This window comes from Gloeophyllum trabeum (genome assembly GCF_000344685.1).
Source record: "Gloeophyllum trabeum ATCC 11539 unplaced genomic scaffold GLOTRscaffold_00008, whole genome shotgun sequence".
NCBI classification, from domain to species: domain Eukaryota; kingdom Fungi; phylum Basidiomycota; class Agaricomycetes; order Gloeophyllales; family Gloeophyllaceae; genus Gloeophyllum; species Gloeophyllum trabeum.
The window spans coordinates 1,489,151-1,513,530 of NW_006920417.1; the positions used below are offsets into that span (position 1 = coordinate 1,489,151).

The following is a 24,380-nucleotide window of genomic DNA, read 5'->3' on the forward strand; positions in this document are numbered from 1 at the left end:
ATATTGTTGCCCAGAAGGAGGGCTAAAAGTTTACTTTTTACACCGAAGAGAATGGTCAAGTGGTTGCAGAGATATACATTTATCTTGGGTGGTGCATTACTTTCGCACGCCACTGTAAGGGGTAATAGTTCCTATTTGTTGGTGGCGGTAAGATTTGGATCGGCCCACCTACCATTTATGAGCAATGCTCCTATTACATTTCGAGTAATTTGGGCTGTAAGTGGTATAACCCCTGTTAAGCGCTCGCTTTCTCGATCACCAGAGAGCCCTATACAACTACTGAACAGTAAACCGATTCTAGAGGAATCGGAACTGCTTAATTTCCTTGTCTTTTGCGCCACAGGCCCGCCGGTCAGGACACTGTCGAAATTACATAGAAATATTCTCTTGTTCGGCAGCCGCCTCACGGCTTTCTCGTGGTATAGACTTCACTTTACACCCTCATAATCCTACGACATATGGACGCCAGAGGCTCGCTAGTTGGCTCGGTCGTAGAGCGGAAACCTGGATCTTCATCGGCATCAGCACCGAAACCGAAAGGCCCGGCGCGGAATGGCTTCCCAACTGTCGAGCATCGATCGAAAAGCGCGTTTGCACGAGGGCGAGAGGAGGCGCGGCGGAAGGGAGGAAGCGAGCGCCTCAGGGAGGTGCCAGTCGTGCAGGCAACTCCTCGAGAGCACAGCCGGGCTGGGGCAGAGAAACCTCCTGTGACCGTAGATTCTACCGAAGAGGACTGGAGGCGTCAGGTGAGTGAAGAGAACCAGCGAAGGGTTGAGAGTATGTCGGAAGAGGAACTCGAGCAGGAGAGGAGAGAGATCTTGGAACGGTTCGGAGCTGGGGTGGGCGATATCCTCCGCAAAGTGAAAGAGGCTAGGGAGAAGAGAGGAGGAGGACATGGCAAGGACTCCGCTGAAATTCTTGGGATCAATACTTCATCGGCGGATCCAAGGGAGAAAGAAAATGAAGTCGTGCACGAAGGTGCGTCTACCAGGACAGAGCATATGGAGTTCTGCTTATATTACCGTCAGAGGTAAAAAGGCATGCAGATACGTTACAGCATGATTCAGGTACGTTTGTTCTTGATTCACTCTTCCCTCATGACAGCTTGACGCGCAGCAGTCAAGTCTCCCGTCACTCCAACCTCACCCCGCTCTGCTCTTTCGCGGAGCACAACTCGGCCGTCTAGCCGAGCCGACCGGAAATTGCGGTTTGCAGACCTGGCTCCTGAGGATGTACACGTTTATCAATCTGCGCCCCCGTCGCCCAAGAGGAAGCCGCTGGCTTTGATGCCCCCCTCGGCTTCTGATCGAGAAGATACTTCCATCATCTCTCTGGGTGAGTGGCGAAAGAGCGGCGGGCTGTCGTTTCAGGACCAGCCGGCCGCGGAGAAGCCTTCGTCAGACACATCGCAGCCCGGAGGTAAGGACGAAGACGGAGACGTCGAGGAAGGAACGCCAGAGTACATACGCAAACGGTTCTTCCCCAACATGCCTGCAGACGATCCTTCGCTTGCCTGGATAACCTCACGACCACCACCCGACCCCACGTCCCCCTCATCGCTGCGGTTTGATCTGACCGGAACCCCGATCCCGGCGGCCCTATCCAACATACTCCCGACGCACTTGGGCCTGCATCACCATGCCGAGGGTACGCACGCGGGGTATACCATCGACGACATCTTCCTGCTCTCCCGATCTACTGTGCCCGCGCAGAGAGCAACCATGCTGGGTGTCCTTGCGCGGATCACTCGGAGACTCGGAAAGGCGCGGAAAAAGTACGGGGAGCACGATGACGGCCTGGCTGAGCTGCACGGAAAGGAAGAGGAGCTGAGGAAGAGGATTCTGGCTGCGGGGATTGAGGCCCTCGGCCAGAGAGGGAGCGTCGGCGCTATGGCGGTCGATGTGCTGTGGGAGTGCGTGGTTGGATGGGATGAGGAGCTCGTGGACATCGAAGGCGTCGAATTCATTGAGGCGAGCACGCAATCCACACCTGGAGAAGAGGCTGACAAAATACAGAGTGCTGCTCGCGACGCTATCTCGTCACTGCCCATTGAGTACCTTCTCCCTCAGATCGCTGAAGCTTTGAGCACGGCAGCCCTCCCTGAAGCATCCTTATCTCAACTCTTGGGTATTCTACATCGCCTCGCGCAATATTCTAATGCATATGCCACTTCTATAACTGGGACGCCGAAGCTTCTGCCCTCGGTAGTCTCTACGTTCCTGCTAACTCCGATCCCGCCCACGTCGACTTCACCTCTCCCTAATCCCTTGGCGATACAACTGCTGGCTACGCTCGCGATGGCTTCAAGATCGAACGCATCGAGTGTCACTGGTTATGCCGATGCTCTGTTACGCTTCGTGGTGACGCTCCCTCCAGACTCGGCCTACTCCCACCCGCTCGCAACTGCCCTTCTCGCATCTACGCTCGAGTTCTACACAGTGCTGGCGTCATATGGGCTGTATGCCAGTGTTGCGACGACTGCTACCGAGCACTTGCACCGCCTAGGCAACTACGTGCTTTCGCAGAGATGCGTGTCGAAGCGACTCATGACTGCGTGGGCGAAATTACTAGCCGGGTGGATCGTCTGCGCGACGGACCCTCACCAGACTACGCCGGACCACGAGATCCTTTGGAGTCAGGTGGCGGGCTGGGGGTGGGGAGAGCAGGTGCTGGAGCTGCGCGCGAAGTTAGAGGAGGGATACCAGGAGGTGTGGGCGGCAGTTTGGGGCACTTGTGCCGCCTGGCTAGAGGGCGCTAGGGTCAATGGGATCAAGGGCGGAGAACAGGAGCGCGCCAGGATGGTCGAACTCGTGTCTGAAGGCTTCGAGGCCGGGAAGGAGAGTGCCGTTGTGCTGCAGGCTGTCGAGAATCTGCGGCATTCTCTTGACCAATTGAGATCTATCGGGAGCGCACCTTTCCACTCCGAGGCATTAATCGGACTGCATGAGACGTCGAAGGATGCCAAGCTGTTGTCAGCGGCTCTGCGGTTGTGGCTGTCATGCACGCCTCCCTTCTCCGAGGGTCCGCCTCCTTCGCCACCTTTTGTCCTTCCATTCGATGACATCTCCGTTCTGGCTGCCTCCTTGAGCAGACACTCTATTTGGTCGTGCTTGCAAGTGCAACCTGTAGCAGCTCCCCCGTTCATAAGTGTTTTCTTCCGCCCGCTGTCTTCGTTCCTGTCCCTGTTCATCCGCCTGTCCAGAAGACTTCCTGGAACATCTCCAGATCTGTGGCTTGCCCAGGCGTGCACGGTCCTCCAGAGGGTGTTACCAGGGGATGAGGATCTCACACAGCGTACGCTCGAGCAAATGATGGACGTCGTGACTCCTGGCTTCATCGCTCAAGCGGGATGGAACGTCCCGAATATCATATGGGAGAACGGCGGCATGGGAATCATCACACCGTTTTTCATCCTTTCTATAAGGCCTCAGCTCGATGAGGAAGAGGAGCAATATGGCTACGTAGGACCGCTGGATATGACACGTCAGTCGATTGCACTGGCTGCGACTCAGCGCGTCCCGTCGATATCTGGGCTTCGCTCACGGTTGGGCCGGGACTTCGGCGTGCCGTTAGCCAGAGACTGGCCGTTCATCCCCTTGGATCACCTACTGCGGTCTGGTACTTCCGCCGTTTTCAAGGCGCTGCCGTCGACGTGGAATGCATCCGAGACGGACGTCACACGCGCGGTCCTCCTTCTAGCAAAGGTCGTCAGGGAGGTGCTGAGGGTGAACGGGTTCGGGGAGGAGTTCGTTATGAGCAGAGAGGAGGTCGTGTTTGGGTGTATGAGGGTGTTCATGCTAGAGCATGGGCAGGATCAGCAAAACGACGGCGTGCAAGAGGAAGTGTTCAGGGATACGGTTATCGGTGGGCTGATGGGCGATCTGTTGGCTCCATTCTCTTACGCTGTTTCCGCTTCCACACCGAAACGTTCATCAAGTGAGACGCTCGAGCAGGTCTCCCGCCGCTTCCTGGGACATTCGACGCCGTTCTACCAGTACTATACGGACTTCCTTGGGCTGTACGATGCGATCTCCTTCGGGCACCCGCTATTTGCTAAGCTGCTTCTACCCCCGCTCTCGATGCGCTACCCGGTCGATTACAGGAAGCTCTTCTGGGACGACTATCACCATGCTCTCCGGACTATCCGGACGCCGGTCGAGGATGTGCTTACGGATGACCTTAGCCAGTATCTTTATCCTGTGGAGCCGGACAAGGCGGTCGTTGCGGCGTATCTCCGAGCGCTGGTGAAGCCGGGGACGGCGGCTGGGTTCTTGCGTTTTGTTGCTGTGCACCATGTTGCGGCACATATCTGGGACGACCTTCGCCCTACCGATGCCACCAAGGACGAAGAGAGGGCCGAAAAGTTGATCAAAGCTGTGGTCACTCAGGCCAGTCTAGATGTCGTGAAAGAGTTGGTCCTATATAGACAGGTGGACTGTTCTGTGGACAATCGGGCGATTCTCGTTCCGCCGCAGTGCTTCGAGCAGCAGGGGCCTTGGAAAGGCGAGCGGTTGCAGCAAGCTGAGAAGTGGGGATTCAAGGAGCGCTTGCAGGGACTTTTGGCATGATTTTCTTGGAATAAAGACTGGCTATTTCTGCGCACTACCTATTGTATCCATATCTGCTTGTATCCATAGCTGTCTTCATCGTGCATCTGCTGCTCCGCCACGGCGTAGCGCTTGCGCTCTCGAAAGTGTTCGTCCATGTGCATGTCTGCTCCTATATGGCCTTCCGCCCGCTTTCATTTCGTCATCTTTGTGCATGCTAGCGTTTCTCGTTATCACGGTCAGTAAGCTCAGTCAGCACTGTCTCCGAATAAAGATATATCACGATGAACGCCGGAGAGAAGTGAATATCTTCCGGTAGCCACCATGAGCAATATCCCTCAGTGGCCGCCAGAACTATCTAGCACACAGCTCGACAGTCTAACTCTACTGGCGACGACGTATGCATTATCGCATGGTTTATTATACCTACCCATAGCCAGCCCGCAACCCCCGATACCGAACTCTGCTATACATGCCCCTCTTTCGCTCTTCCCATCTCCCGTTCCGCGCTCGGTCTTCGAACAGGCAAGGAAGTTGCAGAGCATTTATGATGTGCTGTACGCGAGGGTTGCAATGGACACAGATTTCCTGGATAGGATCATGGGAGCAGAGGTAGGCGTGGGCAGGGTCGACGACTTTGTCGGCAAGCTTTGGACGGGATGGAAGGCGATCAGAGAGCAAGGGGTTGCTCAGGTGAGTAGAACGAAGTATCGCGGATGAAGCCTACATTGAAGACATGTGTTAAAGCCCCTCCATCTAGGTCTCTTCCGTTCGGATTACCTCCTGCATTCCCCATCTGCAGATGAGCCAGTCTCTCTTAAGCAGGTCGAGTTCAATACGATATCATCGTCTTTTGGGCCCTTGTCCCAGCAGACTGCTGCCTTGCACAGGTACGTGATGCAATGCTAGGGAAGTGGTACCCGATGGCGCCCCTGCGACTTACTAGAATGCCATACGGGCATCCTAGGTCGGATGGGAGCCGTAGGGTGGCTACTTTTCTAGCTCTTCCACTTAGCCAAGGACACTCTTTTGTAACGATACACTAAGGTATCTATACAACTCGACACGATACTATGACACCTCTCCTCAACTGAGGCCAGAGAACTTCCCACCAAACACCACGTTATCTGGATTAGCTTCCGGGCTGGCGGAGGGACACAAAGCATATGGCGTCCCAGAGTAAGCGTTTTGTCCCTCCTTTGCTAAAATAAGCCATGACAATTACGAAGGGCGCATATCCTTTTCGTCGTGCAAGACGGCGAGAGGAACGTCTTCGATCAGCGCTGGTTAGAGTACGAACTCCTCGAGAAGTACGTTAGTCCAGGGACACATATTTTGCTCGACACTCATCTTCGATTCTACTAGACATTCGATCCACGTTACGAGACAAACATTAACTCAGTTGACCTCTTCCGCTTCTACTAACGCGCGAACCTCTGCCCTTATAATTTCCCCCGCCACCGAGGTATCCGTCGTTTACTTCCGCGCAGGGTACACTCCCAACGACTTCACCCAACCCGCGCACTTCGAGGCGCGTTTCCTCCTGGAGAAATCCCGGGCCATCAAATGCCCGAGCATACCCCTCCAGCTCGCCGGTGGCAAGAAGGTGCAGGAGGTCCTCGCGAAGCCAGGCGTGGTGGAGCAATTCTTGAAGGACCAAGGTGAAGACGTGATCAGGGAGATCCGCGCTAGCTGGATGGGGATGTGGGGGCTCGATGACGACGAGGAGAGTATCGACGCAGCGGGAAATGTCGTGGGCGATACTATGACCAAGGACACGGAAGCCGAGCGCGAGCCGGCGGGGCTCAAGCGCGCGCTTGCGAACTACGCGAACTTGGTGCTGAAGCCGCAGCGAGAGGGCGGCGGGAACAACGTCTACAAGGCGTCCATTCCGCCCTTCCTGGCGAGCCTGCCCCCCCAAGAACGCGCGGCGTGGATCTCGATGGAGCTTATTGTTCCCCCGCAGGGGTTGGGTAATTACCTAGTACGATCGGGCGGCGGGCACGTCAAGGCGGAGGTCGTTAGCGAGCTGGGGATATTCGGGTGGGCGCTGTTTGGTGGGGAGGAGAGGAAGGTGGTGAAGGAGGAGGAGGCGGGGTGGTTAGTCAGAACGAAGGGGAGGGAGAATGACGAGGGCGGAGTCGCTGCCGGCTTTTCGGTGTTGGACTCCATCCTCCTGGTGGACTAGATGTAAGAAGCCCGGGAACAAAGCCAATAAATGAGAAGTACTCAGCTCGTGTATTCTTATTCCGTAATGACAGATGCTCACATGTAGAATGCTGATTTCCTTCCACTGTACGACCTGACCTACCCGTGGCTGCTTTCCTCGTCTCCAGGATATAGATTCAGTCACATGCGAGACAATCATGCTGCTTTCACGGACAGTTCTGGATATCATCCGACTTCATGCCGCGATTTTTCCTCCCCACTCCCATATAAACTAATGCACTTCATCCTTCCATCCCGTAAGTGGGACCAGTGAACATTGACGATATCGATGGGACCTCTATTGGCTGGTGTGCTCGGCTTCCTGGCGGTTGCAAGTGCGACGCCTCTGCTATATGATGGGCGCGCTCCTTTCAATCTGACGGAGAATGACCTCAATGACTCTCTCGGCCCGTACTTGACGTGCGTAACTCGTCCTCCCTGCATCTACGGCGACGTTGATGCGAGGAGTTTGGCAGAGTCGTCAAGGGCAGCACAGAAAATGCATCTCACGTAAGTCTGGGCGTCCATGACCGAACCCATTTTAGAAGTAAAGCGATTCGCATAGTATTCGACCTTACTGGGGTTGGCCGTCCCGCCCACTCCGCTCTGGAATGCGTATGGTGTCGAGCCGATTGAGCAGTCGATATCCATTTCAATTGATAACACTTCCATTTTCGTGCCAGGCAGCGGAGGTCCACAGTACGGATTCCGGCGTACGGAATTCATAGCCCAAGCGAACGGGAACCACACAGCGCTGAATGAGGTGCTGGACGTCGGCACTACGGTGTTCCATTTCTCCATCATCAGGAATGATATCCTGCCTTTGAATTACTCGCATGAGTACCAAATCGTATTCATCGAACCTTCGGATGGAACCCATATCTTCGGCATCCAGCTAGGCAAGTAAGAGATTGTTCTGTGCTGATGTGCCATCCTAATGGGGGGACTTGACAGGTTCGCCTTTCACGGACCCAACGGGACCGCTACCGGCAGCCAACGCCCACTCGCTCAAGCTCCTGGACCATGCTCTGAACGTGCTATACTCAGTACCCTTTACACCGCTAACGTGGCACAATCTCGCGGTCCAGGTGGACTGGTCTAACCGCACATTGTGTGGCTTGTACTCCGCGGATGGTGCGCCGCTACAACAGGTCACCGAGGTGGCGCCCAATTTGAGTGCGCCGACTGGTGCCGCTGGTCAGGGCGATTACCACTTTGGCGTATTGAAAGTGAGTGGGTGTCGCTTCCCCAGCGAGTACTGGCCTGATGGTCATGCCACAGCTGCCCCTAGTAAACCCGAACGATAGGCCTACTGAACAGACAGATGTCGCCCACTATGGCTTGCAAGAAGGATCAATGGAGGGTCTCATCTACTCTGGCGTTTTCGTGGAGAGTTCAAGTGATGGTATTAGTCTGGGACACGGGCTTGTCTCCAAATCCCAATGCCACTAACGTGGTCCGTGACTCGCGTAGCACGTCGACGTAGTTGCGTGGGGCACCGCATAACGACTTTGACTGGAAGCTGGGTTACGGTGAGCTCAGTCCCGTATGACGGGAATTATCAGTGGTGACAATGGAGGAATAAGCCTTTGACTGCAGAGCTCATGTTTGGAAGGACAACCGGCGCGGGTTGCCGGTCTGAGTTATCCTTTGGATAAATAATAGCGATATGGCGCTCAGAAGTGAAACCGATCTGTCTTGCAGATGATACATCAGTGAATCAGAAATGTCACACGGAATATGGCACAATAGTCGATCTTACACACCTTGCGAAAATGTGTCGCCGGTCCGGATCCGGCTCCTTAGAACCAGGAACATATTGCCATCATTGATATCGGATTCAGCAACTATATGCGGGAGGTTATAATCTTGAACCTACTAGCAGCATGTCTGAGATTGTTCACAGCTCTCCCCCCGACTAATCGATCGACACGAATACAGGCGGTCGCACTTCGCGGTTGCTCATGAATATTCGTTGCCGTCGTGAGAAACGACGTTGAAGATAGAGAAGATATTTGGTTAGTGGGCAGGGAAAATCTTCCAGGTCTGGACGTCGTCCGCTTTATAAAACTCCTCCCCAGTAACACTGGGTACATCACCCATATTGAGCATGCACAAAACTTTGAAAATAACCGGTCAAAGGTCAAACTTTTTCATGATTGTCCATTGCACAGTCACTGAAACGAATTAAAATAATACTACTCTTGAGTGCGCAAAAATCTGATTGTGACACGGGATATGATCTTTGTTCAGCACTGTTCATTGAACTTCCATTTGTTTTGCGAGGCAACACTATGAACAAAATTTGACCTTTGTCCAGTTCCTTTCACACTTTCTCAGTGACTCAATATGGCTATTGTACCCAGTGTTATAATATAGGACAAGCATCCTCGAAGAGAATGTTCGAATCCGGTAACTGTATTTCTATACCGGGCAACATAGTCAGCGTCACGATCGACATCAGAACTCCCCAGAAGTATGTGACGTCATCTGGGCAGACCTCCGTATTTGGAAGTCTCTTGGCTAAATTGGGTTGTGTTCTGACAACGCTCACATTGCCTCACTCGATCGCGAAGCACGCTTCTACGGAGATACAAAGATCAAAGATCAGCGATCAATACTATGGACGAATCATTGAATACCTGCGCATCTGTGGCATTCCCATGGTTATTCCCGTTATGCGCCCCGTGGTACACTTAAAAGTTAGACAGATTCTGATTATCACCTGAATATATTGCTTGTTTCTCTTGCGTACCCCCGCTGCACCCTATAAATCAGGGACAGTATGGGGTTTACAACAAAATCATAGATGAAATCACAAAACTGGGACTTTCAAGGGGAATCTGTGAGCACATCATATAGCTCACCGCTGCATAGCGTGGCCATATCTCTCACAGCGGGCAAGGACAGGTGTCCCAGACATTCATCTTTCACAGCAAGGGTGGGAGAACACTTTCCTGGGATGCTCCGGAGTGGAACATGATACAGACATAAAGAATCAAAGGACAATGTTAATTAAATGTCCCCTAATTTTTGGGGACCATAGTAAAAGTCCCATAGACCTTTCTTTGTTCACTCAAAGGACATTCATGTCCAGGTTATGGTCCAGCAAGGACCATTCTAGGAAAGTGTTCCCCCAATTGAGAGATGTTCCTGGCATGCCCACCGGCGGGACATCGGTCTCTGTCCGCAGTGCAAGCACCAATGTCCCAGCACCGGACGTCGACATTCATCATGCATGAGATAGGTGGGAGAACACTTTGCTCCGAAGTACTAGTGGGACTTGGCAGAGAGACATAAAGAATGAGAGAAAAATGGGAATAACATGTCCCCTAAGTTTTAGAGATCATGTTATATGTCCTGCAGAGCTCCCTTTGTTCATTCCAAGGATTAATATTCTCCATGCCCGGGTCATGGTCCAGCAAAGACCATTCTGGGAAACTGGTCTCCCAAATGGGGAATGTTCCTAGCATGCTCGCCGGCGGGACATCGGCCTCTGCCCGCAGTGAGAGTAGCACTGTGTATTTTGGCTAGTCCTTGCTGGCCTGGCGAGTGCGAGGTAGCTGAAGCCTGAAGTGGCAGTAAGTAGCTGCAGCGGAACCGAATTTAGCCGGTAGCGGATAAAGCCGACTCCCTGAGTATGACAGCACGCGTCTGCGCTAAGACGAGTTCGTGAAGTCTTCGAGTATGGCCGTATCTGCCTCGACAAAGAGGACGCTCGTAGACGGTGAGTTTTGTATTCAAATATACGGAATACCACTGAACTTTTCACTTGCTTCAGTTGCATTGTTTCTGGCATCTCAAGTGCGTCTTGTTTTCCCTTCGAAGTCCAGTATCCTTACTAGCATGAATCGAAGGCAGCCTTGTACTACACCTTGACGGTATGCGTCAAGCAGATACCAACTTCAACTACTCTCACTAAATTATTTACAGTGGGCAGTAGAGCGATTCTTGCCCGAGCGTCAAACACGGAAGGAGGTTTCTGCGAAGAGTAAGGATGCGCTAGACAGACTAGGGCATAAGGACCTGGAGCTGAATGAGTATGAGAGTGCGTGAATCGTTTGCCTCATTCTCAGCTTCCCTTATGTCTTTGTAGAGGCTATTGCCGCCGAAGTCATCCACCCCGACGATATCAATGTCCGATTCTCTGGTGAGCTGCCTCCCTTGTCGATAGTATCTCTGTTAACATATACGCTACTGTGTGCCAGATATCGGCGGTCTGGAGCCAATAATTTCTTCCCTCCGCGAATCGGTCATATACCCCCTTCTCTACCCCAAACTCTTCACCTCGTCATCCTCGCTCCTCACAGCCCCGAAAGGTGTCCTACTGTATGGCCCGCCGGGCTGTGGGAAGACCATGCTCGCAAAGGCTCTTGCTAAAGAGTCAGGTGCGACTTTCATCAACATCGCCGCCTCTGTGTTAACCAACAAGTGGTACGGCGAGAGTAACAAGCTCGTCGCTGGGCTCTTCGGGCTTGCGAGGAAGACACAGCCGAGTATCGTGTTCATTGACGAGATCGATAGTTTCTTGAGGGAGCGAACGAAGGGTGACCACGAGGTGACGGGGATGATGAAGGCGGAGTTCATGACGTGAGCAATGCACCGAATATTATCGTCTATCGTTCACCTTCCTTCAGGCTCTGGGATGGGCTCACGTCCGGTACGGACCGGATAATGATCCTTGGTGCCACAAATAGGCCAAATGACATTGACTCCGCCATCCTTCGACGGATGCCTAAGCGTTTCGGCATAGGCCTGCCCGATATTGAGCAGAGGAAGAAGATTTTGTCCCTAGTACGGTGCACTCTTTGTTTGAATTCATCGCATACTCAGTTTTTGGTAGATGCTGAAGGACACGCCTCTATCACCTGATTTGTCTATGGACACCCTTGCTCAGCGGACAGAAGGCCTTTCAGGTTCGGATCTGCGCGAGCTATGTCGGAATGCCGCAATGGTTGCTGTAAGGGAGTTCATGAGAGAAGCGGGGCACGATCCAGAAGTGCTGGCGAAGGGACAACTGGAGGTACGTAACCCCATCTGCCCTCATTAAATACCACGGAACTCAATCAACGTTCAGGGGTTCAAGATCCGACCGTTAAAATTGGAGGACTTCACGGCCAATCATGACGGTGCGACGACGTTGATCCCTACATATGATACGACGCAGCTCGAGGATGTCGACGTTTAATAAATTACAGCGGCTTGTATTGGTACGGGCTTGATAGATTTATATATTTATGCTCATTATTGAGTTATTGGGGAGGCGTTTCCTCAACGTTGTAGTCTCGCTGACCTTTTTTTCAGTTGGTACCATCTCATCTCAATCCGATCGGCCACTTTATCGCCTCCCTGCAGGATCTCGGTAATCTGTATGAGAACGCAGTGGCGATGACTCGAACTTTGCGGTACCGACAGTCTTGGGTGTGAAGGTTCGTAAAAGTTTCGCCGTCGCAAACATGTTCATTCTTACGTCGATTGATGCCATTACGCAGACATCTCTAATATTTGGGGCACCATGTACCTTATGCGCATAATTATTGACCATGAGGCGACGAAGCTTGACGCGTAAAGAGCCTCGAGAGTCATTTGCGTGCGTCCATCGCAGCTAGAAGCTACACTACTTCTCATGGGTGAGGCGTCGTTTGCGCCATGACTCGGAGTGCGTCGAAAAATGTTACATACCTGACCGTCGTGAATACCACGTTTCGTCAGCCGCAGGTTATATAGAGTCAGGCAGTCAACCTCTTTCCCTAGGCTGTAGACTCACTTGTCGTCCCCTGAATTCTGCGCTTCTACTGCCACTGGTCATTCACCCTTTGCTTTTAACACCATGTCTGCCAGCTGTGATCACGATGAGACGAGCTCTGCGTCGCAGCCCGTGGAAGGTAAGGTCGACCACAGCATGAAGGTGCACGCAGCTAGCAGTGACGGGATTGCAATCGAAGGCTCTACTGATACGATCGTTGAGGAACCCTCGTCCAAATCTACGCAAGGTGAGATAACTTCAGTGCGCTGCAGTGCCCAGGACTAGCAGTATACCTCACGCGACGTGCTACAGAGGACACTGCCAGTCAGGAGAAAGAAAAATCTCCCCACTATCTCAAGCGATCCAGGATATGGTACGAGCTCGGCGCCATATATTCCGTTAAATTGCTTTATGAGCCGTTACCCAAGGTCCCAGAAGGAGTATGCCTGGGTGGATTATGATCCATCCCAGCACAAACCCGCGCCACCGCGATGTGATCTTGAAAATTACTTCTACGTCGATGTTCGCTACAGCTACAAGAATCCATTAGGTTGCAGTTCAGCCTCACTATTGGAAACACTTCTCATATCACCCGTCTGACAGATCCTCCGGAGCTCATACTGACTCACTTCAGCCCGATACTGATAAGCTTCCTGAGGTTAGTCCAACAACTCTGATGTTTGAAGTGTCTAAGCTCTCGCGAAGGGCGTACATCGGCGATGAATTTTTTGAGAAGGACCCGGAATACAAGCTCCGCCACTTTTTCCGCAAGCTGAAAGACCTTCACTCGCAGTATAACGCAGTCAAAGACGCTTGCGATTCCCCCGATGCGGATGCCGACCAGCGTCGTAAATTAGCACGCAAGCTTGGGGCCAAAGATGCGGACTATGGTAGGTTGACATGGATTATTCGAAGCTTGTACCTGTTATGCACTTCCGCGAAGGCCACCTCGGGGACGAACACATCATACGGTATCTGTCCGACATAGCAGAGCACGCTTCAGTTCTTCTGGACTTCATCGATGAAGAATTCAAACCCACGTAAGCCAGGCTTCATCATTCCACGCCCCTCATAATTTATGATGATGTGCAGCGCGGATCGGCTGAAGCTCCTGGTCTCATACGACCAAATTGACTATGACCTTCTCATATATTACTTTGAGAAGGGGGCGAAAGTCTTAGCGGACGAGATGGACGACTTCGGCCCCACTGGGCAGAAGATCGCCGTCACGGTGCAGTCCACGTATTATAATGCGTACGTGCCGAAGCATTTACTGTTGGATATGAAAGTCCCTTATGAGATGCTTGTAGAGGCGATAACCCGGGATTCTATATCAAAGGGAGGGGGGTGTACTGGGGTGGATCGGCATACTTGTGGTCCAAAACCGTCCATAAACTACCGGTGTTCAAGGTCTTGTATTGTTTCTCTACACTTTCTACGACTCAATCTCACGCGCGGTTTCAGGGTACTATGCAGTTGGAAGACCTAGCTTGCACCCTTCTCACTTCGGAGATGGAGAGCGAGCTCCAAGGTACGAAGACCGATTTGCGTGGAAACGTGTACTGACCGGTGACTTAGAACGTGGCCGATTATACGCCTCGTACTCAGGGATGCATTATATGGCATGTTCGTTATCTTTCTTATGTCTTCCGCAATCGCCCGCCTGGTCCTGACCGCTTCCACAGATGAAGACGTGAGTGTGCTCAATCCGTTGAGGGTGAATAGCACATACCTTTCGAGATTAGAGGAGGGTCATTGTCGACCGACGGGCGTACGAGAACCAGGAGGGATACGTAGCCGACCCGTACGTCTTCCATACCTCATATACGCCCACAGCTTGCCGACAGTCCGCAGAGACGCAGAGAAACCAGCAATCTCCGACGATCTCTTGTACCTACTGCAACCGCGCGTATACGGATTTGACCTGACTCGAAAGGTGAGGGAATCGGCGTTGCTGGATCAACTCTTTTAATTTCCGTACACAGAAATGGTCCAGTTTCCTCGTTAGAAAGCTTTCTCCCGTCGCATTCGATGAGGGTGCTTGGGATCACCTCGTCCTTGACCCGGACACCAAGGTGGGAGGCCCCATTGTCCCTAGTTACATTCGTTCACGTTCTGTTCTAGACGCTCATCAAAGGCCTAGTGGACGTGACCAAGAACGCCAATTCCACGAAGCAGATCATCTCCGACGTCATTTCGGGCAAGGGTGGCGGACTGGTTTGTTGCTCCCAAACTTTATCCTGGGGTATTTCAAGAATACTGAGGAACGGGCTTCGCAGATCGCTGTCTTGCATGGCCCGCCTGGGACGGGGAAGACACTCACCGCGGAAGCTGTGGCAGAGTACCTGAAGCGGCCCTTGTATATGGTCGGTTCGTCTGAGCTCCCTTCTGAGTCCTCATTGCTCGAGAGGAGCTTGCGGAGCATATTGAAGGCAGGTCAATCACCACTGAGGGTGTTGCTGATTATTGATCGCGGAACAGCTAGCGACCGCGTGGGATGCAGTACTCCTGATCGATGAAGCTGATGTACGTACAGTCTTCATCACTATTGGCGGTTTGATCCCATGCCTGCGCAGGTTTATCTGGAAAGACGTAGCCTGCACGAGGTGAGTGGTAATGACTGTTCCTAACGGCTCGCTCACCCCTATGTATAGCTGTCGCGTAATGCCCTGGTCTCCGTGGCCCTAAGAGTGCTTGAATATCACCGAGGCGTGCTGTTCTTGACCACGAATCGTATCAAGAACTTCGACGATGCCTTCCTCTCGCGGTTTTCCATAGGCACAACAATTATACTCTCTTATACGAAAATGTGAAAACTAAGACATTGACCCCAGGTATCAAGTATCCCGAGCTTGATCAGAGCGCGAGGCGTCATGTCTGGCAAAAGTTCTTCGAATTAGCGAAAGTACCAATCCAGCACGTTGCAATGGATGATGGAAATGGGCACGCGTTTACTGCGGAGCATTTGGACGAGTTGTCTATCAAGCCTTTCAACGGTGGGTAATCACTGCGCATTTGCCCGAATGCTCGCTGAAATGATTGCCAGGCCGGACTATCAAGAATTTGGTCAGGACGGCGCAAGCTCTGGCACTCGCTTCGTACGTCTAACCTTCCGTTCAAATGTATCATCCCGCTCATCGCGAACTTTGTCAGGAAGGAACCGCTGTCCATGGACCATGTCAGGACTGTTGTCCGGGCCTCAGAGAAGTTTCTGGATGAGTTTGCTAACGCCGATGTCTGAGCGTCGTTGGGTCGCCCCAACAGAATTCGCTGTACAGTATAATGAACGTATATGACTAGTACTGTAGACTTTCAGGCTATCAATTGGATAGACAGACCGGAGCAGGCCCCTATTTTACTACGTCATTTCTGTACGATAACCAAAATTGGCAGTTTCTGGCAAGTGCCATAATAAAATACGTGGGAAAGATACCATACGGCGCCTCCAAGACAACAGGCGACAACAAAAGCCCTCCGGCATCACTACCGTCATCCACGACCCCTCGCCGACCGCAAACCTGTATCACTAGTCGCACTCTTTTGGTCGCCTTCCCTCTGCTCATCGTCTGATGCTCTTCTCAGCTCTCATCTCGCTGCTCGCTGTCGCAGCGCCGGCACTCGCACAGGATAGCTTCGTTGGAACCTGGAGCTCAGGAAGTGGAGCTGTTGTAACGGGTTCAGTGAGTACCGCAACGACGGCGGCGAGGCGGGCGTGTTGCTCATGAACATTGACTAGGGCTTTGCAAACCCCGGAAACTTATCATTCACATACCCCAAGAACACAGGCATATCATATTCATTGTACGTCGTGTGTAAATCTGTGTCGCGCTGGTGTCTGACAGGATCAATAGCACCTCAGACGGATTTTACGAGATTGCGCGCTACCGGTTCTCTAGCAATGGTGTGTAGGCTCATTCATCCACCTTTACTTTGATTATCGACCGCCGTGTCAGCCTCGCAACCTAATTGCATAACCGGCGTCATGAATTGGGTGCACGGAACGTACGAAACCCAACCGAACGGCTCCGTCGTCCTCACGCCCTTCGGCGATGGCTACCAGCAGATCCAGAATCCCTGCGGCGCCGTATCCAACTTCATCGAGAACTACAACGACACTGAGCTCCTATCCGCGTGGGCGGTGTACGCGGAGACGACGGGCCAGCGGCTCTACCTTTACTCGTACGACGGCAGCCCGCTGGCACCGCAAAACCTCGTCTCGACGACGCCGAACATGCTGCCCACGCAGCGGCTGCGCAACGTCACTGGGCAGGTCGCATCTAGTTCAGGCTCGTCGAATGGCCTGAACACCCAGAACGCGCTTGCGGTGAGCGGCAGCGAGCGGAGATGGAGTGTGGAGAGCGCAGGGCTCGTAGGGACCGTGCTGGCTGGCGCCGGTGTGGCATCGCTGTTCCTATGATGATGGGGAGAGCAGGATCGTTTTATGTGTATGACATTTCCCGGCCTTGGGACCGTTCGGACTAGAGCACATTGTCATCCAACCGCGCCCCCGTCATCACCCGTAGCGAATATCGTTTGCATCTGTCTATACTTTTTGACGCATACCCCGTCGGGTGCGCAAACCACGCTCGTTTGACACGTTCGATTGACGTTTGCATCCCCACAATGTTTGAATAGCAGCAGTTACAGTAAAGCCCCGAGTACTAGAGAACACAAGGGACTGTTATGTTTATTCTCTTTTTCTGTTATTCATTTCATTGCAATGCATCTTGACGTGAATAGTCAGTGTCACCAACTCGCCAAGGGTGGTATGTCATGGTCAGCCACAGCTTTCGGACGTTTCTCTCACCGATCTGCCCGAGGCTGTTGCGCAGTCATAACTAATGCATAAATCCAACCTCCCAGCATCCTGTGTTGTGAGGTTCACATATACAGCAGAAGGCTCCGGTGGGAAGAGGAAGGCGTGTGCTTGCATCCCAAAATCCGCGCGCTTTAGTCCCTATATTGGATATCTGAATCGGACTCGATGCAATGCGATATGTTCAGTCTAATATAACTGTAGTTGGATCCTCTCGCGAAGCCTGCAAAACAACAATATTGCCGGCGCCAAGTCTATGGCCGGCATGATAGTTACATTTTTGATACAAAGCATAGGGAATTAAAAGTAGCTATAGGAGGGAGGGAAGTAAAGCACTGCTACTTCTTCCCGTTCTCATGTGGAACAGGTATCGTTCGCGTTACTCCCAGAGTGGCAAGAGCTGTGGCATGCGGAAGCCGCGGCGCGTGATGTTTGTCCAAGGGGCGGACACCGGGAGATGCCGAGACCACATGCAGGGGGAGGGGGGGACCTCGGAGCCCTTAACTGAGATTTATTATCAGTTAAGCGCCCAGCGATCTGGGGTAAGGGGGCTAACGGGAAGCTATCTAGCACATTATTGGGTACTTTCCAATAACCTAAATGCCTTTCTGAAGATCCCAGAGGAAAGCGGTGAGAAAGAATGACCCCTGGTAGCGATCTTCAGAAAACATATGAATTGTGACCGAAGTAGACGTGACACCCCCCGTGACAAAGTAACCCTAACCCTTGCTTGCTGTGCGACATACCTTCCCTTTATGTACCGTGAGACTGTCCCACGGGGGGAGGGGGGGTCCCCTGGAGACCCTTAACTGAGATTTGTGGCATGTGGTCTAAAATTTTATTTCTGTCCGCCCCTTGTGTTTGTCCTTGTTTTTTCCTCTTCCTTCTCAGTCGACGTCGCAGCAACCACAGGTCCACATTTCGACTCGGATCGGATGAGTAGACTATTGACGTTCAGAAGCACACAACACCGTTGACCCATCTAGAATCGCCGGCGTAACCTGTGTCTGATAGCCTTATTGGGAACGCGTACTTCACACCATACGCTCGAGCTTCGTGCCAAAAAATGACTCCAGGCTGTCGAAAGACTATCAATATCAGTACAGAGACCAGGAAGGCTGTGCATGTTCCTGGGTTGAGCGCTGCGCGCCAGTAACTATCATCTTGAGAGTGACCACATCGCACCCAACTAGTGTTTACACTATAGCAGGTAAGCTGACTACCATTGTAAACCTGAGTTTAATCGTTTACCGAGCTTTCGTGCAGTATCATGACTTTCCCACTTCGCCCACGTCATTCCTACAAGAAAGGCGACAACAGCTGCAGCACTTTTACCCCATCCTGGGTGAGGTCGGGGGACGAGGCGGGACATCGATCTTTCGAGGGCCCGCTACCTCATGATGTGCTTCTGCTCATCGTCAAATCCATGCTTCCCATCTCTATGAGTCAAGATATTTCAACAGACTTCACACAGGGTAGGGACAACTACTGGAGCACTTTGATGGACGCGACGCGCAGACGAGAACAGGCACTCCTACTTCCCTTCTTACAAGTCTGCAGGCAGTGGTACCTCTCTGCTACCGCCCTTCTATACGACTGTCCAATAGTGACATCGTATGAGCAAGTGCGCAGGCTCGCCAGGACCCTGAAAAGACATCCCAGCTTGGCTATCCTTGTGCGAGAGGTTCGTGTTCTGGATAAAGACACTTGGAAGGTCGAGGCCACAATAACCTCTCTCGTGGCCCGCCTAAGCGGAAGACAAGCCCTTAACTACCGACTCGCGATCGACTCACTGCTAGTGTCATGTGGTGCTGTTGAGAAATTGACCCTACGTCCTTCCTATCATGTTCAGGGTCGGCTTGACGGCCTACACCAGACGTTCCGCCAGTGGGCCTGGCCGAAGCGGCTGACAGTGCTCTCCCTGTGGGGTTCCTCAGCTCGCATCGTCTTCAAGGACAAGGAAATCCTCTTCCCTGTCCTCCGAGACTTGACCATTCGTGGGGTTAAGATTGACTCCCAATTCTCGAAGCTCCCTGGTTTGCGCACGCTACGGATCCAATGCTGTCACCTGACATCTTCTGTGTACCTCCCGGTCACGCGACTCGCGACGCTGGAATTCATGACCTCCAGAATCGACAGCCCGTACCACAGCGTTTCACGTGTAATCCAGTCAGCATACAACCGGTCCTTGGAAGCCCTGGTGATAGAGGGACCATATCAGGACCTATCCCTCCTGGCAGTAGTGCGCACCGTTGACTGTTCGCTCCTCCACGGACTCAAACGGCTCGTCCTCTCCTTCGACTTTACTGGCGCTATCGTCCCATACGTATTTCCCAGGGAGATCGGCCGTTTGCCCCAGTTGACCTCTCTGGACCTTATTTGGCTGCCCCCGTCCTTGCTTCCAGACGTCACAGGCCTTATCATGGATTCAAATACCCTTAGCTCCCTGGAGGTTCTCAAAGTAGTGTTTTGGAAGGATATCCGAGAACTGGCTTATCTCGCAGAGCAGATATCGGTCTTGGAGTCCGAATGTGCTGATCGGGGGGTAGCGTGTACCACACAGACTTCGCAGCAGCCTAGGTACGCAGGCTGTTAGATGCATCTGTGTAAAGCAATGTCGCTGGATACTTATTCCTATACTTACTCCATTGCAAGGAGAGCTACAATGCTGGATACCCCGTCCCATGGAGACTACGCAGATTAATTGACATGACGTTGAGACCGAGTGATGCCAGCTCATCTTTAGCTTCAGGGGAAGGCGGATCTGATGGAAATTATGCCAGATTATTGAACCGCGGGCGGGGGTATGTCAATCACTAGTCCACCTTGATTGCTGCATGTGAGGCTTCCTTACTATTTTGCGCAGAGATTTCCAGTACCAATATCTAGCTAGCTATGGGGTCCGAGTCTGGTACATTCCCCGGAGGAAGTCCTGTAAAACTATGTCCCATGACGCACGGAAGTTCCTTGCAGGCCGTTGGTGACGCTCCGATCGCTTGTCATAGCTCGGTAACTCTTCGCTGGCGTAGATGATCTCCACCTCCCCGACTCCGGAACCAATCTCCATCGTTCACTAGTACCCAACCGGAAGGCTGCACAAAGGTAGAGGTACTGCGTCGGGGATTCTCGACGGACACAGATGATCCTTACGACGAGTGTCTTTCTGGTAGTCCATAATTCGTCGAGGTCATCGTGGGTGTGCAGAGTCGCGGTTAACCGCTCAGACAAGGGTGTTGCTGTTAGCCTAATAAAGCATAATCCACTCATAACCCCCCCCCCCCCCCCCCCCACGTTCAAGCCCGACTAGGTAGCGGCCTGGCTCGGGTGTGATGCTGCTAGTACGATTACATGAAGGGTACAGTATGGTAAGTAGTATGGGGAACATTTAGTATTCAAGTTACTGTGAGCGGATGGTACCGGTTGAAGTAGATCGCCTCTTAGGCTTACCTGAGTCTCCAACCAGGATCTGACCAAGCAACTGTTCAGTTGCTGGGTAGAGAGCCTTCACGCAGCCCACCTGACGTGGTCGGAATCCAGGATGCAGCTGAGCTTCATTCTCCAACGACGGTTAAACGCTGACCCGAGTTTCATTCCCGAAGGTCCGGAGCGCGCATCCCGTCAAGAACAACATGCCGGATTAGCATCTAACTGACGATCTGCAATTTATCTTGCCAGAGGACGGTCAAAAGAGTTCTAGATATCAATATCATGGCATTTTCAGTAACTGGATGAGACGTGCACTCGGAAGATAGAAGGGATAAATAATAAATTATGACAATGCAGCTGCATAGCGAACACCTCGCTGCGCGAATGGCGAACAAATGACCATTGGTCAATTGCTCTGGCACGAAGAAGTACGAGCACTATCTAAATATTAACAACGGAAGTAGTCCGTCCGAGCGGTGGTACAAGAGTGGATACAGTGATGCAATTAATCCTTCTTAAGTTCTCTCCTAATGACGAAAATCCGTTCGCCGTCCGATTTTGTCGAGAGCTCCTGCAGGCCAACGATGCCCTCCAGCCCGCTGAGATCACGCCCCTTGGCTAACACGACATACATCTCCAAGCCATCACCGACCTATACGTAGAAACATACGTCAGGATCGGAGTACACGGACATAAGAAGAGCAGCGATCAGCGTACCTCAATATGGCGCTCCGTCGCTCCCGTGAAGGAGTCGATTACCAGCTTAAGAACGATGGGAAGGGGTAGGTGAGCAGGGAAAGACGTCCCAGGAGCAGGCTGCTGATTCTTAAAATATATCTGACATACAGCGGATCAATAAGTCATCTTATACAAAGAACGGAGCATAGTACAGTCAAATGACTGACCTGGTTGTCTAAGAACGGCTGCACCAGCGACTGCGCTGCACCAGCGGCTCGACATGTTTCCCGCTCGTAGGAGCCGACGGGGTCGAAGGAGTACACGGCGCCCGAGCCTGTCGAATGAGGTGGTGAGATAAGGGAACGATCGGATATAAATAGTGTAAATAAAGAAGAGCAACGTACCGTCATCCTCAATACCCCCGAGGATATTATAGACGTAGTAGGGGAAAAATCTGCGGGCGTAGAGCATTGTTTGAATAAGGCGGGCGATGGCATGTAGGGGCATGTCCTTGGCATGTGCATGGCGGTACCACTGTCCGGACGTGGATTAGCGCCACAAAGTTGCTGGGAACAGTGATAGCACTCGCCTCTAGCCGCTGCTTCACTTTCTTCACGAACATGTTCCCATCCGCCGCGAAACCGTTCACAGCTAGCACTGCGCGGTCGGTTCTGTGTTCAATCCGGTCAACATCCGCGGTTCGTGACGCGCACACGACGAAGGCACGTACAATCGGAACACCTTTGGTGCATATCGCGTTTGAATGTTATATCCTTCAGACTGACGCGTGTCTCCAGCGATCACGCTGAAGTCTGTGCCCGCAATGGCCAGAATAGTGCCTCCATTCTCGGTGTATGGGTTGAATTGCCTCTGCTGGGGGCCTGCGACGTCGTTCAAGGAGCTCATCGTCGGTACCACTATCATCGGGACCACCGCGTACACTGTTTGCAACGACGAGCAGATGGAGGCAGGGGGTTACAGGGAATAGCAGAAGAAAGGCCGCGTCACTGTAGGCAGCGCGTCCCCCGACCTCTTGACGGACTAGTGACGGCGGAGTTCCAATCCCGGGGAAATAGCCCGGCTAACACCGGCTAATTCTGTCAACGCGGGCAGCGATGGCACTGCTTTTTCCGTGCTTTATATCTGATACGCCGTCGACAGGCCATCACCTCCCCTCCAGTCTTTCCGACTTCTCCCCGACATAATCTCCGCAAGCGGATATGTCTTAAACTGCAGAGCGGGGCAATTGTTCTTATCACCGCCCGACGGTATGCGCAATTCCTTTCCTGGCCAGCGACGAGCCGGACCTTCCATCAATCGCGCTATGTCGCGGTTCGTAGATTCTTGAAAACACACAAATTCTGCGTTTAGGACAGGAAAATCTTGCGCCGCCAATTGGTCGGATCATGTGCTTCATGTCGGAAATACTGACCATGCAGTATAGTCTGGGCCGGCAATTTCATACCCTCGGATGGTGCACAGAGAAACTGACATTTGCCAATGTTTAACACCCATGATATGCCGTTTCATCGGCCTTCATTGACGGTACGCGTCTGCGCAGTCTAGGTCCCGACTATCGCGCTGCGACTTAGTCACTCTCACAGGACCCACCTCATATAGCCCAATAGTAATCTCGGGATGAGAGAACGGCCTATACTCGTAAAGGTCTCCCCAACCTCACGGCAACTCACGCAACCCCCAACGTGCCCGAGGCGTCACTGACACCGTCAGGAATCAGGCTTCCTCAGATCCGTCCTTTCTCCAGGGCCCGATGCTGCGCAATACTGGAAACTCTAAACCAAGGACCAGCTGGCTATTATCTGCAGTAGCGAGCAGGTCTGGACTCGACCACCCGTTTGATTACATCCTCGGGAACGCGAAGGCGCCACAAACGCGTTGCGGCGCGTTCTCGTGGTCTTCCGCTCGTCACTGATTCATCTGAATCTTATCTGAAGGTTTGGCGGTGACTTCACTTCGGCCCACGAAACGGTAATAGGCGCACGTATTACTTGCTACTCACTTGTGGCAGGGGCTGAGCTTTCATGACCAGACCACCCAAGGGAAAGGACACGGACCTTCCTTTTCTTCTATTTTCAGAGAAAGTAGCGAATGTCCGTGTCTTTGCCTGGGGGAGAAGCGGGCCCCAAGAATTCCATTCATGTGTAAAAATCAACCATATACATGTTCGCCGTGGCCGCGACATTCGCGTTCCCAACTCACAATGCCCTTCCCATGATGTCTCGCCGTTGTTCTCCTGATTTGCGGCTTCGTCCCATTCCAGTATCCGCCTTCGCACGGCGCAGTCGTCTCGGTCCTCGGTACCGTTCTTTCAGGCACGTCCATCCAAGCCTATCCGAAGATAGGCCTTCATGTCCAACTGCTGCGTGTTCACAAACAGGGTGCAGGTCCAGTCTTAAGCTATAAGGCTGCGGTGAGGTAAGGCGTCCCGGGGTTTGTCCGGCTACCTGTCTGCCGGATAATACACGGCACCTGGTGCGTCAAGGGAGGCTCCTGAGCGGAGAATACCTCCATACCTACGGATGTCATTGGATGCTGCAAGACGGCCCTGCATGGTGCACCACCACCCCAGGAGAATATACGGTTCTGGACCGACTTCTGAGCCGCTCTAGTCGTATATCCTCGCAGTCCGAGGGGCGGCGACTTCGACGTGCTGATTATAGCCCTCCGTCTGGTTGCTGGAGAACACTGATACTGGCTTCCTCTGACAGTTGCTACTAGCCGTTGCGTTCTCATCATCCCAAGAACTCAGAAGATCGCTACAATGCTGAGCCATGGGTATTGTTAGTGGAATCTTTGACCGGGCTTGGGCTACCGCTGATCAGGACGTCTCATAACACCGGCAGCTCCGTGCACAAAAAGGAGAAAGTCCACGCTTACTCCCTTCCTGGGACCTCTGCTTGCCAGTAACAGCGAGACTTCTTGTCTGCCGCATCCATCC

At 52.7% G+C, this 24,380-nt stretch overlaps 8 protein-coding genes across 8 annotated transcripts; 7 read left to right on the plus strand and 1 right to left on the minus strand.

Annotated features, from left to right (window-relative positions):
* Positions 1 to 458: 458 nt before the first annotated feature.
* On the plus strand, positions 459 to 4,599 carry GLOTRDRAFT_121828 (uncharacterized protein; the record flags this gene model as incomplete). The annotated part of the gene is made up of 3 exons (XM_007868910.1): positions 459 to 978; positions 1,029 to 1,067; positions 1,117 to 4,599. 3 exons carry the CDS (start codon positions 459 to 461, stop codon positions 4,566 to 4,568), a joined length of 4,011 nt encoding a protein of 1,336 aa, XP_007867101.1. The 3' UTR covers positions 4,569 to 4,599.
* Positions 4,600 to 5,120: 521 nt separating this feature from the next.
* Positions 5,121 to 6,735, plus strand: GLOTRDRAFT_42923 (glutathione synthase; the record flags this gene model as incomplete). Its single annotated transcript, XM_007868461.1, has 5 exons — positions 5,121 to 5,240; positions 5,295 to 5,437; positions 5,595 to 5,726; positions 5,777 to 5,857; positions 5,913 to 6,735. 5 exons carry the CDS (start codon positions 5,121 to 5,123, stop codon positions 6,733 to 6,735), a joined length of 1,299 nt encoding a protein of 432 aa, XP_007866652.1.
* Positions 6,736 to 7,044: 309 nt separating this feature from the next.
* On the plus strand, positions 7,045 to 8,207 carry GLOTRDRAFT_106470 (uncharacterized protein; the record flags this gene model as incomplete). Its single annotated transcript, XM_007868911.1, has 5 exons — positions 7,045 to 7,175; positions 7,232 to 7,265; positions 7,321 to 7,654; positions 7,710 to 7,984; positions 8,037 to 8,207. 5 exons carry the CDS (start codon positions 7,045 to 7,047, stop codon positions 8,205 to 8,207), a joined length of 945 nt encoding a protein of 314 aa, XP_007867102.1.
* Positions 8,208 to 10,429: 2,222 nt separating this feature from the next.
* On the plus strand, positions 10,430 to 12,021 carry GLOTRDRAFT_62242 (AAA-domain-containing protein). The gene is made up of 9 exons (XM_007868912.1): positions 10,430 to 10,482; positions 10,537 to 10,559; positions 10,613 to 10,636; positions 10,689 to 10,803; positions 10,852 to 10,905; positions 10,964 to 11,345; positions 11,393 to 11,549; positions 11,599 to 11,778; positions 11,833 to 12,021. The coding sequence occupies exons 1-9, from the start codon at positions 10,443 to 10,445 to the stop codon at positions 11,941 to 11,943; spliced, it is 1,086 nt and encodes a 361-aa protein (XP_007867103.1). The 5' UTR covers positions 10,430 to 10,442; the 3' UTR covers positions 11,944 to 12,021.
* A 2,762-nt stretch (positions 12,022 to 14,783) lies between these two features.
* On the plus strand, positions 14,784 to 15,314 carry GLOTRDRAFT_43247 (P-loop containing nucleoside triphosphate hydrolase protein; the record flags this gene model as incomplete). The annotated part of the gene is made up of 4 exons (XM_007868475.1): positions 14,784 to 14,937; positions 14,987 to 15,027; positions 15,078 to 15,107; positions 15,156 to 15,314. Coding segments are annotated over 4 exons (384 nt in total), but the record flags the coding sequence as incomplete, so codon positions are not given.
* A 662-nt stretch (positions 15,315 to 15,976) lies between these two features.
* GLOTRDRAFT_139339 (uncharacterized protein) lies at positions 15,977 to 17,218 on the plus strand. The gene is made up of 4 exons (XM_007868913.1): positions 15,977 to 16,181; positions 16,238 to 16,302; positions 16,353 to 16,402; positions 16,455 to 17,218. Exons 1-4 carry the CDS (start codon positions 16,071 to 16,073, stop codon positions 16,916 to 16,918), a joined length of 690 nt encoding a protein of 229 aa, XP_007867104.1. The 5' UTR covers positions 15,977 to 16,070; the 3' UTR covers positions 16,919 to 17,218.
* A 1,369-nt stretch (positions 17,219 to 18,587) lies between these two features.
* On the plus strand, positions 18,588 to 20,494 carry GLOTRDRAFT_94262 (uncharacterized protein; the record flags this gene model as incomplete). The annotated part of the gene is made up of 5 exons (XM_007868914.1): positions 18,588 to 19,897; positions 20,053 to 20,121; positions 20,184 to 20,228; positions 20,291 to 20,326; positions 20,395 to 20,494. 5 exons carry the CDS (start codon positions 18,588 to 18,590, stop codon positions 20,492 to 20,494), a joined length of 1,560 nt encoding a protein of 519 aa, XP_007867105.1.
* A 754-nt stretch (positions 20,495 to 21,248) lies between these two features.
* On the minus strand, positions 21,249 to 22,327 carry GLOTRDRAFT_106473 (N-terminal nucleophile aminohydrolases Ntn hydrolase; the record flags this gene model as incomplete). The annotated part of the gene is made up of 6 exons (XM_007868915.1): positions 21,249 to 21,395; positions 21,461 to 21,580; positions 21,649 to 21,755; positions 21,826 to 21,955; positions 22,011 to 22,092; positions 22,152 to 22,327. 6 exons carry the CDS (start codon positions 22,325 to 22,327, stop codon positions 21,249 to 21,251), a joined length of 762 nt encoding a protein of 253 aa, XP_007867106.1.
* Positions 22,328 to 24,380: the final 2,053 nt, after the last annotated feature.

Coding starts and splice junctions, on each gene's coding strand:
- GLOTRDRAFT_62242 (XM_007868912.1), top strand. CDS start 10,443: ATGGCCGTATCTGCCTCGACAAAGAGGACGCTCGTAGACG. Junction 10,906..10,963: donor TATCAATGTCCGATTCTCTG/GTGAGCTGCCTC, acceptor ACTGTGTGCCAG/ATATCGGCGGTCTGGAGCCA. Junction 11,550..11,598: donor GGAAGAAGATTTTGTCCCTA/GTACGGTGCACT, acceptor AGTTTTTGGTAG/ATGCTGAAGGACACGCCTCT.
- GLOTRDRAFT_139339 (XM_007868913.1), top strand. CDS start 16,071: ATGCTCTTCTCAGCTCTCATCTCGCTGCTCGCTGTCGCAGCGCCGGCA. Junction 16,303..16,352: donor ACAGGCATATCATATTCATT/GTACGTCGTGTG, acceptor CAGGATCAATAG/CACCTCAGACGGATTTTACG. Junction 16,403..16,454: donor CTACCGGTTCTCTAGCAATG/GTGTGTAGGCTC, acceptor CCGCCGTGTCAG/CCTCGCAACCTAATTGCATA.